Genomic DNA, 16,306 nt, shown 5'->3' on the forward strand with positions numbered 1-16,306 from the left:
CTTAATTTATCGATGTTTAACAAACACATGCAGGGCTCTATTACTAACACACAGATATATTAGTGTAAGTTTTAATTAATAGAGTTTTAGGTTTTTTTACTTAGACATTGTCAAACTTTTATTTCTGTTCCTAGCTATCAACATGAAAAGAAATGTTTTAAAGTTTGATCTTGTTTTAAATCATAATTTATACTTTGCAAATATATAGTCACGAGAAATTCATTGTTTATTAAGAAATATTGTCTTTTCCTTACCCGCTTGAAAGACTGTCAATATTAGCTGTTTGCTCCGTAAGAAAGGCCCAGCTCATGGTTTTTAAACTAATGATCTTGAATGGTACCGTAAAGAGAGTCGGAATAATCTGCTTATTTATAGTTTTGATGATAGAAATGCTAGGTAACTTGAACAAAAGTGATAAAAGTTAAACGAAAACAAATCATAAAAGCCTAGATGACCGAACATTGGTATTTGAATCTAGATACAAAATAATAATTTAATACAATGCCTATTATGTAAGGCAAGAAAATATTAAAATACTTTTTAAAAGGTTTTTACATTCATAGCATGCAGATGCCTTATTTTCAATAGCTTTGATGGTTTTATTATTTAAATAATTAATGATACAAATAATTAATACATGTCCTTTATTAATACAGGTCCTTTAATAATATCAAATTGTTTCCATTAGCAATGTTTAGAAGTAGTTTAAGTGAAAAGTTGTGCAGAAGTTTCTTCTGACACTGTCTGTACTTGATTTCAGGTGTCCAACGACCGACGTGTCTCTTTTGGATCTCGGAGTTCTCACTAATCATATCTGATATGTTATATCTTCCACATGTTGTTTTCCTTTGTTTTGTAAGTTTATAAGTAACAATTATGATTTTTTAAGTATATATTTAATTTTATGAGAAGTCCTTTTCTTGTTATCATTCTGTTACAATAATTGGTTAGTTTTCTTGACGTATACACATTTTAATTCAATCGTACACTGCTCTTTATGTGTATATTGTAACGTTTTTATCGTTTATAGTGGAACCCTCTTTGTTATCTTTGTGCTTGTACTTGTGTCCAAAGATTTCACAGGGTTTGCGAAAGGTTTCCAAACTTTTTTGTTAACACGAGCTTCGCCGCTCTGTGTCTTCCCTGGTGTTTTTCCCTTTCCTTTCTTTAAAGTCTTACCACCTTTTTTGCCCTTAGACTTACTAAACAGTTTTCCTTTCTTTGACACAACTTTCTTCTTCGAGTTTTTGTCTTTGCCAGCTTTGGAGGCAGTCTTTTTACCTATAACTTTTTTTGCAGTGCCTTTCTTTGCCGTGCTCTTTTTAGCCGGACCTTTTCTTGCCGTCGTGAGAGGTTTTCTCCTCACAGGACGGAGCGGTTTCCCGTCATCCTCATCGTCACTGTCCGCTGAACAGCACGAGCAGCGCGGTCTGCAGCAGCCTCCCCCTGTCTCACTCTCCTCATCATATACACGTTTTTTACTGGAACGGCAACAGAACTAATTAAACCATTTTCAAGACATATTTATAATGATAATAAGAACATTTTTTAATGAAATCATGATTTTAAATTAAAATTATAATATTAGTTTATGAATAAGTATCATGGGTACTAGAACACGTGTCTACAATTTGGTTGCATATTTAAATCACAGCTTTCGGTTACTATAAATATCTACAACCAGAGACGAGTTCAGTTTTGATCTAAGTTTCATTTTTTCACCACATGTTCCTTTGGTAAATTAGTGAGATAGATCAAAATACGCGAGCTCGTCTAACTTTTATGGCCCTGGGTCCAGGTACTCATTACAAGCACGAGTGTCACTCGAAGGCTCTCTTTGCCGTGTTTATATTATTCCCTCTCACCCAAATCAAGTTTTGTGCCAAGTATGCAAACATCACAAAAAGGACTGTACTTGAAAATTCATGGTTTACATGTGCCTGAATAATTATTGTGTATTTATCTGTTTGACAAGGAAGAAGTAAAATGCAGGAAGATCTATTTGTTTTTGTACATTGTAATAAATGCAGGCAGATCAGCGATTCACGTGTCTGTTATCATTGTAGATAGTTTATGATCGTTTGAGTGCAACGAATTAGAAAATAAACTTTAGGTTTCAAACGATGGATAGGAACATCATTACTTTGTTTTGTGACTTGTCTCAAAAAGTTGTTTTGCCTGTTCTAAAAATTATCTTAATTTTTCATTATAACCTTTTCCAATGCCAGCATTGTATGAAGACAGACTTTGATCAAGGAAAAGATTTTTTCCGTTTGATTTTTCTTTATGATCGACGATATCAAATTACCTCAATGAGATTAACTTACCAGCAAACTCTGCAACATATAACCACGAGAATCAGAATAATGATCAGAGCGATGAATCCTATTAACGTTACCACCAGCAGAAACCAGACTGCAAATACAACATATAACATATAAATAGACTGTATAAATATAACATACAACACATGAACAATCTGTATATATATAATACAATACGGAAACTTGACTGTCTAAAGTATACAACACAGAACATATAAACAAACTGTAAGTACAACATATAACACATACAACAGACTGATTTCATACAACACATATACACAGATTGTATGTATAGCACCCAGCACAAAAACAGACTGTAAAAGTGTAAATATAGTAACACAACACAGAAACAGACCAGTAATTTATAGCATATGACGCATAAATCAGCCTGTAAGTACATGTACATTATATGCAAACATAAACATCTGTATCATAATATAGCATATAACACAGAAACTAGATTGTAAATGCAATAATATAAACAGGCATAATAGCATACAGCACGGAAAACAGACTGAAGATTTAGCATACAACATGTAAACATTTTGCAGTATAAAACAATCTGCAATCCAAAATGTAATATGTTAAAAGACAAAAATGATACCATTACATTGGAAACTTACGATGACTCTACAATCAAAGAACCCCTACTGAGTTGTAGAAGATACTTTTGTTCTAATACATGCAGTAAAGTTTGTAAATAAAAAACTCATACAGACTCTTACAGGTAAAAGTTGACTATAATGAATACAGACCCTTCAAACTTATCAAATAAGCCAAGAGACGAGAAAAAACCTAGTATGTAAAGTATACTTTTAAAGAATATGACAATGTTTTGTTAACTAAAGAAAACGCAATGAATAAACATGGATAGGAATACGATAAAGTATTATTGTTCAGTCTTTAAAAAGTATAAATACAAGAACAATTACTTACTGTTACTAAAATATGAGATGCTACACTCAGGTAGGGATCCAGAAGCAGGAACCCAATTTCCGGTTGCATCGCAAATGGACATTGGGCTTCCGGACATGACGTAATCAGTGTTACAAACGTACTGTATGACGTCACCCGCAGCGTACGACACCTTAGCCCCGACATAATATCCATTGGAAATTGCAGTAGGAACGGGGCATGCCATGGCGGCGGAAACAGAAGTAGTGACAATCAATCAATAAGTCAGAGTTCGTTGTCGACAAACATGGTCGATAGAGACTATTTAAATTTCAGGTCTTTAATTGATATTGACCAATTACTGCTTAACTGCATGTTTCATGTTTTCTTCCATTATTCATCTATTACAAAGAGTTTTAAAGAACAAAGAATTTTATGCGAAAAGGTCTAATTTCTACCCCGTGATTTATAAATTTAAAAAAAACCCATAGCATAAAGATATTTTGATAAAAACATAAAACTGAATATGCTAGTTAGAGAATTTTTTAAAAAGTTTTACAATTTCGGTTATTATAGCATTGAATCATGATTTTTTGAAGTATACACTTTCATAACTGCCGCGGTGTGTGCATACAAATTGAGTAACGCGCGTTAGCGCGTTATGAAAATTTGTATGCACACACCGCGGCAGTTATGAGAGTGTATACTTCAAAAAATCATGATTTAATGCTTATATTTACATTTTTTCAACTTCTTGCCTTGTCTGCAAATGTGATTCATGCCTTAAAATTCCTATCTTATTCTAAGGGTAAGTTAATATTAAGGTAGCTCGCGGGTTTACCTGCTTGTGAGAAAACCTACCTTGAAAATTTGTCCACGTGATCCATAGGTTTTATAGTTTTATTTCTAAAATTTATTTAAGATTCGTCTGCGCGGTAATAATGTTATCGTGTTTCAAATACAGTGTCATTAATAAAATCAAGCAACGCCATTTCAATGAAATATATAGTAAAATACACATTTTAACCGAGAAACGCATTACAAAACTATGCTCAAAACTTTTAAACGATTCAGACGAAATTAATCATACTCAACACAAAAACAGAGGAGATAATTATGAATTAATTCATAAAAAAATATCAGTATGTGTTCTCGGCCAATTTTTGGCATAAAAACTTTAAAGATTTTAAAGATTTCTCAAAACCTTATATTATTATTACGACGTTAGCCTGACGTCATCATTTCCTTACTTCTTAGAACACCAAAATTGAAATGCATTTATTGACAAGACTAGCTGTTTAACACATTTTAGAACATGTAAATGCTTATTAGACATTATTGTGAATGTTATCAAATGCAATTAATGTAAGGCTGTAAAGATACAGAAAATTGCTATTTTTGTTTTTATGGAACTCGGAGTCAATCAATGCAAAAATAAAATGCCAGGCAACTACTGACATTATAAGTAAGTAATCGAATAAAACAGTTATCTCAAGCCAAAAGAAATTTAAGAATTTAATCGGTAGTACAGCATAATTGTACAGATTACGGAAGTTATAATTGTAAAAAAAAAAAAGCGAAGTTAATGCATACATTCTATTTTAAAAACATGACTTTAAATGGAAGAGTTCTAACGCACACTCATTCTTTATCTTTGTAGAACAATATTACTTATTAGGTTTGTTACTGACTGTTTAAAGAAATTTGTGGGGTCGGTAAAGTCCATAGAAGGCGAGGCGGAGCCGAGCCTTCTATGGACTTTACCGACCCCACAATTTTTTTTAAACAGTCAGTAACAAACCTAATAAGTGTTTTGTTTTGTCGAGGACCTAAAGTTTGATAAGTAAACAAACGTTTGTGTAGAAAATCAGTTCAAATAACGTTACGTCCGCCATGTTGCGCTATAAATTTTGACGCTTGCCTTTTAAAGAAATTTGTAAGGCAGCCACGTGACGCGTTTCATCCAATGACGTCGCGACATTCTAGTCCGAGGCAAAACAAAATGTGACAATGTATGTGTCATCTTTAAATTTTCAGCACTTGATATTATAAAATTAATCTTTGTATAAGCAGTCATAAACCGCATATAAGCTTTTTAAAATATTTTCTTTTATACTTCTAAATATCTCATTTGTCATTTTAAAAAAAAATTATGAGTTTACTATGACGGTCAACTCTTTACGTCGATTCCTATTGTGACGTCAGCAAACCCGCGAGCTACGTTAATGGAAGAGCTACAGTAACAGCCACAAGCATGAACTTTGATTTTCGCTTGTGACGTTGCAGTTTGCAGCGTTCAGCGTTTATGACGTCATAATAAAACTCGTCAATTTGACCTTTGACTACTTGTTGCATTTAGAGGCATTTGAAGATCACAGAATTTAATGGAAAAACACAGTAGAATGTAAATATTCCTTATTATGCTCCAATGACGTCACGTTAATGGGCCATTTCCCTCATTTTCTCAAGCGTGAAACATTCACCAATTCTTCTTTATATTAAAGAGTAGGAGGTATAGAGCGCAATATTGCCCCCAAACTATTTTTACATGCATTATTAATTGTTCATATTATTTTGCATATCATATTAAAAATGACTCTCTTCATAACTTTGAACTTTGGGGCATAAAAACACTTTACCCCGCACATAGTCCTTTTAACAGGATGAATTTGTGCCATTTATTTAACTTTAAATCAAACAATAAACACAAATGTGGTATGAGAAACATATATAGGGGTGTTTAATACAAGTGAATAATCCATAAAGCCATCATTGTATTATGTGTTGACATACATATCTTAAATATAAAAAAGTTCACGTACTCTACGAATCAAATATATGTTTGACATAGTTTACCGGTATATTTCAACACGAAAACGTTACAAGAAAATGTTCTCAAATTTCTTAGCACATGTATTTATAAATGCATCGTGTTTCCTGAAGACATTTCGGCCTTTTTACACTCAGGCAGATGATGTTACATATATTCTTAGCATAAAAATATACATATAACAATGCATGTACACAAGGTACACATAGCTGCCATTTTGTATTTTTAGGCTTGGCCCCACGTCTGAAACTTTTTTTTTAAATAGTACAATTTTCCAATTTTGCATTCATTTCTTCAACAAATATTTGTAATTTTACTGATTGAACCCAAACAGAGCATTACATTTGCGATTTATTACAGAAATGAACAGCAATGTGAAAAGGTGAATCGGGGTATAAACTTATAAATCATTGACCAGGATCATGTCCAAATCAGGTTGTTTTGGAAGATTCGAGAGTTTTGGGTTTTTGTTTTTTTTATTTGAATGTTACTGTCTTGTTACATTTTGTTCAATTCTTGTGCGGTCAAGTATTTCATTGTATGTTTTTGTAGACTACGTGTAAATTTTCCCCGTAGACCATTTATAAACAGTTTTTTAAGCGGATATTTTCAACGTTCAAGGGATCTTACATCAGTTGTTCTCGTTGCTAGAATCCAGAACGTAGGCTTGCTGTTTGGCAGTCATGGTGAAATACAGAGGCTTTTAACTTGATTTTGAAAAAACTGTTGATCTAGGCTGTAAACAAAGTGCTGCTGCTATCTGGAAATTGCCAGATTTCGAAAATAAGATTCATTTGATCTAACACGATTCCTATAGACCAATGGTCACCAAAGTTCCCGTCAATTGACAAAGAGGGTTCAGAACCGAATGTTGACACCGATAGTTTTGGCGTCTCTAATCCTGTCCAACAAATTGGAGACAATAGTTTTCCTCCGTTGTGATAAATAAGATAGTGCAGAGTCCAAAGTATATTCAGGTCCCCGAATTTCTCTATGTCAACATTTTTGTCTTAATGGGAAAGGTTTGTATTTCAACACATTTCAGATTAAGCAAATGACATTAGTGCGGTTTAATAAAGAGCTTTTCATGGATTAACATTTGTACAAAGTGTTAGAGATCGTGTTGCTTTTATTTTGCTTATCAAAATCATGTCTCTAAACACTAATCACCTGGCATCCCTGTTCCTTCAAAAGGTGTTCTCGTTTAATTGTGTGTTCGAACAAAGTGCTGTAGGTACAGTCGACTCGATTGGATCAGTTTCGGTCACCGGAAAGACAACCGTAGTATCCAAAAACGGTTTAAGCCTCTGGATTGTATTTATAATCTGAATTTTTCACCATTTCTGAATCTGTGAATCTGAGGCCATAACTATGCATAAACAATACTTTTGTTCCGTTCACGATGGGCGATAAATTGATTCAGGTGTGTGTACTACAAAAAAAATCAAATGAATTGTTCGTCGTAATTGTTTGAAATTACGACTTATGGCTATGCCATCCGCGTTAAGATAATGGGATTGAGTGGGGTTTTTTTGGACGGTGTGGGATGCGTCTTTCAAGGCCTTGGGTTCTGAAACACGTTTCGACGCAAAAAAAACAAAACAAAATGTTAGACAATGGGTGCAGGGTTCATTCACACGTAAGTGATCGCAGTGCTGACGCCATGAGCCACGCATAATATGAGAACATGAATTTCTCTTCCTTAAGACGAAATTTACTCAGTGTAAAAAAACCACTGATGATAGTGTATTAAATCTATGGTATGTTATAGACTTTTGATTGTAGTGTTATTTTTCACTTTCAAAATAGTAGGTTAATGACTTAGTTTTAAGCTCACCTGGGCTGACAGCTACAGTGAGCTAATTCTGATCACATTTTGTACGTCGTCCGTCTGTCTGTCCATCCGTCTTTCACTTTTTTTACATTTTGAAATAAAAAACCGATCTTTATTCAAAGTGGAGAAAACCTTGAAACTGTAGAAAAAGGGGGTGCATTTTTAAAATCTTCTTTTCGAGAACCACTGAGTCAAATTCTATGTAATTTAGCATACTGCTAGGAGAATGGATTCCAGAGGTCGTGAGTTCTTGAAATGTTTGTGCTTATTATATGTAAAAAATGAATTATATATAATGATATGAATATCTCTGTGCTATATATATATATATATATATATATATATATATATATATATATATATATATATATATATATATATATATATATTAGGGATGTCAAATCGGTCAATTTTTAGTACTCGGTTACTCGGACGTTTTTCCGATCGAGTAGCCGGGTACTCGGTAATGAACAGGTACATTGATAACTGTAAAACCTTGGTCACTTTTGTAGAATTAACACCGCATGACCTAATAGAGCGAATTTACGATCTTCGTACACTTTTTTGATCCTAGATTTTATAGTATTACGGGACAGTATGTTGTAGTTTGGTGCGGCGATGGACATCAGTTTTTTAAAGCCTTTGCCTTCGACCATGTAATCAAACACAACCATATCAAAATCGCACGTGTAATATTGTGTAATAATATCTGTCTCTTTTCCAGAGAATTTACGGCGTCTTGGAGAATTTACGGCTTCTTGGAGAATTAACAAAATTCGTTAAAGTCGGTTGATTTTCTGGAGTATAGATCTGGCCTGTCAAATTCCTCTTTATGTTTAAGACGAATGTGATTTAACATGTTTGTCGTTCCCCGTATAGGATAAGTTTACTTCGCACAGCTGACATTTTACGTTTTTTGAATCTTCAGTTCTTTTCACAGTTTTAAAAATATTTCTAGACATTTGAAGTCGGTGGCGGCATTTTAGGTCTGTTCAATGTCTCTATTGTGTGCTATCTAATTATATAATAGACTATATAAACGATTTTCAGTGAAAACAAATCATTAAAGTAAGCCAAACATAAGGGTAAAAGACAGCCAAAGGTGAGAAAAGCTAGGTATCAGGTGCTTGGCCACGAAAATTACTATATAAACACTGCCGTAGGCGATAACGGTCATTTAGCATATTTAGAGGCGTAGGAAATTCTAATTAATGTATGTACAAGTGCAATGGACATTTTAAGTTTTAAAAACGTTGTTTTAATGCATTGTTACGTGTTTCTCTAACTACAATAAATATAAGGGTTCTTTTTAAGGGATATATATATATATATATATATATATATATATATATATATATATATATATATATATATATATATATATATATATATATATATATAATTTTCCTAAGATACTCTATCTGAGTATTTTGATTTATCCTATTATAAAAGATTTTCCTCTACTCTTCCTGAGTTCTATTAAAATGATTCACCAGAGACTTTACCAGGTATTCTTTAGACTGGGTATACTGTCACCGCAGACTTCCCGGTATTGGGTTCCTATTAATATTGGGAACCAGGTGCCTCAATCTTATGTAGATCTTCTACGTCCTGATTCCCAACTTAATTCCCCAGACACCAATACTGCTGGTGAAACTTTTTCTAATTCCCACCCTAGCCTCTACTTTCCTGACTATTGCCTTCCGAATACATTTCTTCTTCTGCTCAGACTTCTCCAATTCGTCGCCTTCGAGCTTCCTAGCCAGTCTACCTTAGTTGCCGGCTGAGCTGACTTATATACCCTTGGAACAGTTCATTTTAAGGGTTGTCAGGTCATACCATTTTTTATGGGTGCGTTCAATTCGTTTCAGCATTATTAAATAAATAGAAATATTTAAAAAATATACATTCGAGTAACCGAGTACCGATTTTAGTATTCGAAATGAAAAAAAAACCCATAAGAATAAACATCCCTAAATCTCATTGTGTTCATACACTTGGTGAAGAAATTTTGGAAGCAAGCCTTGTCGGAAAACACATTTATTTTTTAATACAATGGTTCTTTCCCCCAAAAAATTTCGTGTGTTGTGCAGGAATCTATCTTTGACGTTAAAATCAAAATCAAAATTCTAAACATGGTTTTATAGCGATAAAATCTTCAATCAACTTATTTTACACAAAAAATAGATTGTCATGTACTCAAATCCCCTCTTTGACAATCGTTGCAAGATTTAAGAAACAAAACATTGGCTTTACTTAGAGTTTTGTATCACTAGCTTGTGTGATACTTGCACATCTACATCACTGTCTCTAACATCACGTGCGAAACTATAACATTCTGATTGCCGTGCTGTAATGGGCACGTTTGCCAACTGGGAAAGGGGCGGTGAAAGGGGTTTGAATTCAGAAGGAAGGCTACGATGACCTACTTTAGGTCAGTATATCTCAAACAATTGTTATTTCCATACTTACCTCGACTCGATATATTTCAGTGAACTTGAAATAAATGATACCACAGAGACTGTGTCATCTGTTTCATATTTGGATATTTTACTGGAAATGGACATTGATGGTAACCTAACAACAAAACTTTATGATGAACCCGTTGACTTCAATTTATCTATAGTCAACTGTTCCTACTTATGTAGCAAAATACCTTCAACACCTGCACATGGTGTTTTTGTCTCTCAGTTAATTCGATACACAAGAGCATGCTCTTTGTATGAACAGATTCTAAGGCGAGGCAGGCTACTGACAGACAAGTTGATAAAACGACTTGTAAAAATGATATGGCCTTATATGCATTGACTTACAAGAATCTAAGACATAAAGGTGGACAATGTTTAAAGTTTAATATCCCATTTTCGGTCATTATTGATACATCACGACCAAGATTCTCTGATATGAATGGTGCATTGAACAAGTAGAATGAATTTATCTAGAATATCTTTTAATATTTTCCCTGTATAGTTCTAGGTGAGCACCAAAGTCCAAGTTTGGTCCAGCGGTCACACTTTAAATCATTTAAAAGGTACCTTACACTATATGAGGGTGCTTTCAGTATCTATAATACGATATTTAAATAATAGACTAAAATATTTGGCCTTTAATATTAATAAATCGGAAGAGTACTGTCTTTTGTATTATATACTTTGAACATCATTGGTACTTAAAGATTACCAATTTGTTTTTATTTGTTCTCCATCAAGCTTCGCTTATCAATAATCCACGAAAATTCCTAAAAAAAAATTCCGGAAATCATCTGGGTTTTTTTTTATTTTACAATCTTACGCATGCGCATTACATTCACGCTAAATCACGGGAGGCTCTTAGTTTACTTTTCCACAATTTACAGCCTCAAAATGTTTTTTTTTTTAATAATTAGACTGTTATTTTCAACGCAACTTCATTAATTTTCTCCAAAATGGTTTCGGGGCGATTCTGCAGTTTTCTGCTGCATCACGGGTAGATCTATATAAGAGGCATTTTAACTGTGGCGAAGGCCTGTCCTGAGACACAGTTACATAATTCAAACTAAGCAGACTGTAGTGAAATTAATAGCGAGCGCAGCTCGCCGGCGCACAGCGCCGGCGAGCGAAGCCAGCTCTAAGAACCAGTGTGCGCGGGAAAAAGAACGAGCTAAACCTACAGTTCATCAAACAAAATTTTTTGTCTACGTCCCATAATGCTCTCTAATGTTTTCACCCGTGGTGCTATGCCAAAAATGGCCGACTTTTAACTCGTAATTTACGGTGACTAAAAGTTTGAAGACACGTTTTGAGTACCGTATATGCTTTGGCGAGACTCAAAAGATTTGTTTGTTGCTTCAATACTTTCGTATTGAGTCGAGAAACGTAAACAAAGACGAACAAAATTATGGATGACGTCACAGTGCACTCGCGCTATATATTTCCCGCGATAAATTTAGAGGTGGATCAAAAATCTGTAATGAGTGTACTGGCTATTTCAGTATAGACTGCGATACCTGCCTCATTTGACATATGATTTGTTTTTAATTTTTTTTAATATAGAGATTTCATATCTATATACTAGCAAGAGCCATACTTTACTGTCATATCGATCCATTTTTAAGCTAATTGTGCATGCATGTACAGTAGGCAGGTAAGTATATGAGAAGAAAGGAAATAAACAATAAGACATTTTGAACTAAATAAAAAGGAATAAAATGAAAAAATAAACAGTTAAAATATTATGTAGATATTACATATACTCAGACCATTGAATTTAAAAGTGGGAAATTACACACCTACAAACAGGTACCGGTCTCTCTCTCTCTCTCTCTCTCTCTCTCTCTCTCTCTCTCTCTCTCTCTCTCTCTCTCTCTCTCTCTCTCTCTTGGGAGAGGAGTAGGGGGTTGCGCTGTATGTATCATGACCATTAAAATTAGTACCTTTGGCCAGAGACATAAATAACACTTATTGTAGAGCAATACTCTCTCAAAAATTCTTTGACGTTAGTTGATACCTAAACAAAACTACAAGTTGACAATGATGCAAGGTATGTGTAATTCTTGCTGCGCTCCCCAGAACGGTAGCACCGTAAAATATATTAGCAGTATTGTATGCTTAAAGCTTCTATATGTAAATGTCAACAATTCGCTGTGTCGATGTATTTCTTCCGTATATGTCCGATATCATATGCAATGTCAACCCGTGTACGCACGGGGCAAAGTATAGTTAGTCTTAAAAGAGCATGGTCACGATTTTGGTCAAATTCTATTTTCCGTTTCATTACCTATAAAGCTTTAGAAATATATTTTTAATGATCAACCAAAATTCGAGAGTCAATCGTTGGGTTATAAGCAAGATACAGGGCTCACAATTTTTTGTCATGTAAACAAAGTTCGTGTCCCGTTTTTGTTTACATAGGTTCAATATACCAGTAAAAAGGGCCTTCATTTGAACAGGCGATCAGAAAGCTCACTTTAACTTTCGGTTAAGGTTAGCTGAAAAACGATACAGCGAAGATTCAGATATCCGGACGCTTCAGTTGACGGACTAGTTTATTAGGGAACAGCATTATTAGGTTTGATACTGACTGTTTACAGAAATTTGTGGGGTCGGTAAAGTCCATAGAAGGCCAGACTCAAATTTCTGTAAACAGTCAGTAACAAACCTAATAAGTGTTTTGTTTTGTCGAGGATCTAGAGTTTGATATCAGGGGCGTAGCTTGAGATAATATTCTAGTGAGGCAAATTTATTGCGGCAGTGGGACTGGGGGTCGCCTGAGGCCCCCAGCGAGTCCAGGGCAGAGCCCTAGTGGGAGGTTCAGGAGGCGAAGTCCCCCTACGAAAAATGAATTTGGGAGTTTTAGAATGTGAAAAAACCCATTGTCCGGAACGAAGTTTTGTTATTTTACATTTCAGAACAGCATCTATTCACAGTATTGTCGTATACAAATTTTTGAATTATAAGAAATTCAAAAATTGAGAACACGATTGTCGTGTACTCAATTTTTGAATTCTTTATGATTAAAAAATGTGAGATAGGGCTCCATTTGTTTTAAAGTATTTGTTATTTTTCACTGACATCTAACACTTTTTTAACGAAATTCACAGGATCCAATGAATCTGTTTTGCGTTTTTTCCTCTCTTAACTATATGATCATTATGCTTGGGTTATTTAATATCTATATCTGGTGTTAAATGTTCATCTCCTGGTGAGAAAATATTGGGATGATAAATTACTAAACTAAGAGAAATTGTGTTATTATTATTATTTTTAATCTGAAACAGTGTTGGGCCTTAACTGCTAAAATTTATTTTGAATTCGAGTATTTAAACATTAATAGAATAATTAAGTGATTTATATGTGTTTCTGTAAAGTAATGATGCCGATTCTGGGCTGTCGTTCTTCCTTTTCTTCACAGGGGCTCGGCGCGAAGTTTTTCCAACCTTTTATATCTACCACCTCTATATAATAAAATACAGTGTATTTTATTGTATAGAGGTGGTAGATATAAAAGGTTGAAAATACTTCGTGACGAGCCCCTGTGATCACATTGAGATGAAAGTATATTATCAACATTTTTATTTATTACATTTGTTTAATTCTTAAATTTACAAAAGAAAGAATATCTACTATGTGGGTGGGAAAACCCCATTGATGGTCAAAAAAATTCTAGTGAGGCAGTTGTCTCATTGCCACAATGGAAGCTACGCCACTGGATATGTAAACAAGCGACGGATAATATATAATGATTAAATTCATAGCCATATTCTCTAATTTTTTACCTTCCTCGTCAGTCGTTTGTGCAAACCTGGAATTCATTGTAGGATCATAATATTACGTCACGGGCAAAAAGGGGGGTCACTCTAAATATTTTGGGGCTTAAAAATGAAAGGTATGGTTGAACGTTTGTGTAAAAAATCAGCTCAAATAACGTTACGTCCGCCATTTGCCGTATAAATTTTGTCGCTTACCGTGTAAAGAAATATATAAGGCAATCACGTGACGCGTTTACGTTATTTTGTCTCATCTATCCGGAATTCCGTGTTCCGGATCCTGGCGGCCTGTTTATACCACACAGATTAACTATCAATTTTGCTTCATTTAACTGCAAAATTTTACGATACCTGACTCATTACAATAGAAAGTTTACGTCTGTCAATTGAGTTTCACACTTTCTCTTTCTTGTATAAACACTCTGACGTCCAAAATTACTTTCAAATTACCGACAGTGTCTATATATTCAGACAAGATTAGCCACGTCTCACTTGGGTATCTTTACCTGTACACTTGTCAACTGTCATCACTTTTTAATATTCTTTAAGTTCATAGTAAGAATGTGCACGATTTTTTTTAAACTGGAAAGTCTTACGTAACTTGGCGATTGATCTATTTAAAGAAAGTATCTTAAAGATGACATGAACTTATAAATACGCATCATTTTCCTTTAATCTCCAACTACCGCCATATAAGTTGTCGATTTCTATTGTTCTGCTCATTGCTACACATCCCCTATATATAAGACAGAAAGCACTATTCAAGTTTCACCGTGTTAAGGTATTCCACACACCAGATCACGCTGCCTTGGACAAAAAGACGGTAGAAACCAATGGAAACTATGTCACACTGTACTTTCATGGATTTACTATCATTTAGCTGCTGTGTTGGATGTAGTGCCTCTAGAGTTTTTAAAAAGATGCAGACGTTTTACACTCTGTAAAACACACGTGTCCGATGTGCATGCAAATAAGGCAGCACTATCTGTGCAAAATAATACGCATACCTGGGAAATTCTTTCAAAATATAAGTTTATCTAATTTGTATTTTATTGATTGTTGTTCCCTTTATTCATTACTACAAAATTTCACTACAATGTGTAGTTCATGAATTTAGAAGTCCGTGCAACCCGAATGCCTCGATCAGGAAGCAACTGATCGTAACTTTAATTTCTCAGTCGGTAAATACATGTATACCCCTGTGGCAGTAGAGGAGCCACCGACACTAATACGGCGACGAAATGCTTTTATGAATTCATGTCAGTTTTTAACGAATTGTCTCATGAATGCCTTGTTATATTAAGTTCAAGTCGGAAGCAGACAAAAAAAAATAAAGGCATATTCACTCCGTAAGTGCATCGTTGGATCTTGCAATTTTCCAGCATGTAACATAATTTATTAATCAAACAAACATTTTTGAAGAATAAATAGCATATGATAAATCAATTATTGTGGAAATTTGGTGTCGTTAAATTTAAAGTATACAAATGTATCGTAAATAAACACATATCGCATAAAGTTCGCTTAATTCGGTTGTTATTACTATAATCCGGTTTACATTTTTTCTGATGAAATAATGGTATAAAGGTGTGTTCCTTAATTGCAATTAAATGGTGAAAGTCAACAGACAACTTTAATTAGTTGCTATTTCATACGAAAGGCAAAGAAAATAGAATTAACAATCATAATGAACAAAAACTTTATCATTAGTGACAACATTTCTGATATCCGGACGATTTGACGTGGGAACGAAAGCGTTCGGATATTAATATTATAAACTCCACTGTATACAAATATACATTTTGTTTTTCCGAAATCACAGGGTGTAAAGTAATTCATCAATGTGGGGGTGATGAAATATACATTTTAATAATTTACCCTCAGTTATTACAATAAAAAAGGGAATATATATGCCAGAGGAAAGCATTACGTGATCATATAGCCATATCGGGTTCAAGTTTCGGTTTCAGTGAGGATCACAATAGGACACTTCCGTCTTTATTTTGTTAAACTTATTATTATTATTCTTCTTTTGATGCAAAATTCTAATTATTTAAAGGTTGATTAATGATACAACAAATATCATAATGTTTCATATTTGAAAAAAGTAATTGGAGTTCTTATAATTTCGTTTAACCCTGTAATGTAACTCAAGATTTGGTTTAAAACCAAGTTGACCG

The 16,306-nt window shown here is 34.0% G+C and overlaps 1 protein-coding gene across 1 annotated transcript; it reads right to left on the minus strand.

Annotated features, from left to right (window-relative positions):
- Nucleotides 1-684: 684 nt before the first annotated feature.
- Nucleotides 685-3,643, minus strand: LOC117682708 (uncharacterized). The gene is made up of 3 exons (XM_034450900.2): nt 3,261-3,643; nt 2,328-2,415; nt 685-1,481 (listed from the first exon to the last, which is right to left on the minus strand). The coding sequence occupies exons 1-3, from the start codon at nt 3,463-3,465 to the stop codon at nt 1,025-1,027; spliced, it is 750 nt and encodes a 249-aa protein (XP_034306791.2). The 5' UTR covers nt 3,466-3,643; the 3' UTR covers nt 685-1,024.
- Between the last annotated feature and the right edge of the window lie 12,663 nt (nt 3,644-16,306).

Source organism: Magallana gigas, chromosome 4 (assembly GCF_963853765.1).
Source record: "Magallana gigas chromosome 4, xbMagGiga1.1, whole genome shotgun sequence".
NCBI lineage: Eukaryota > Metazoa > Mollusca > Bivalvia > Ostreida > Ostreidae > Magallana > Magallana gigas.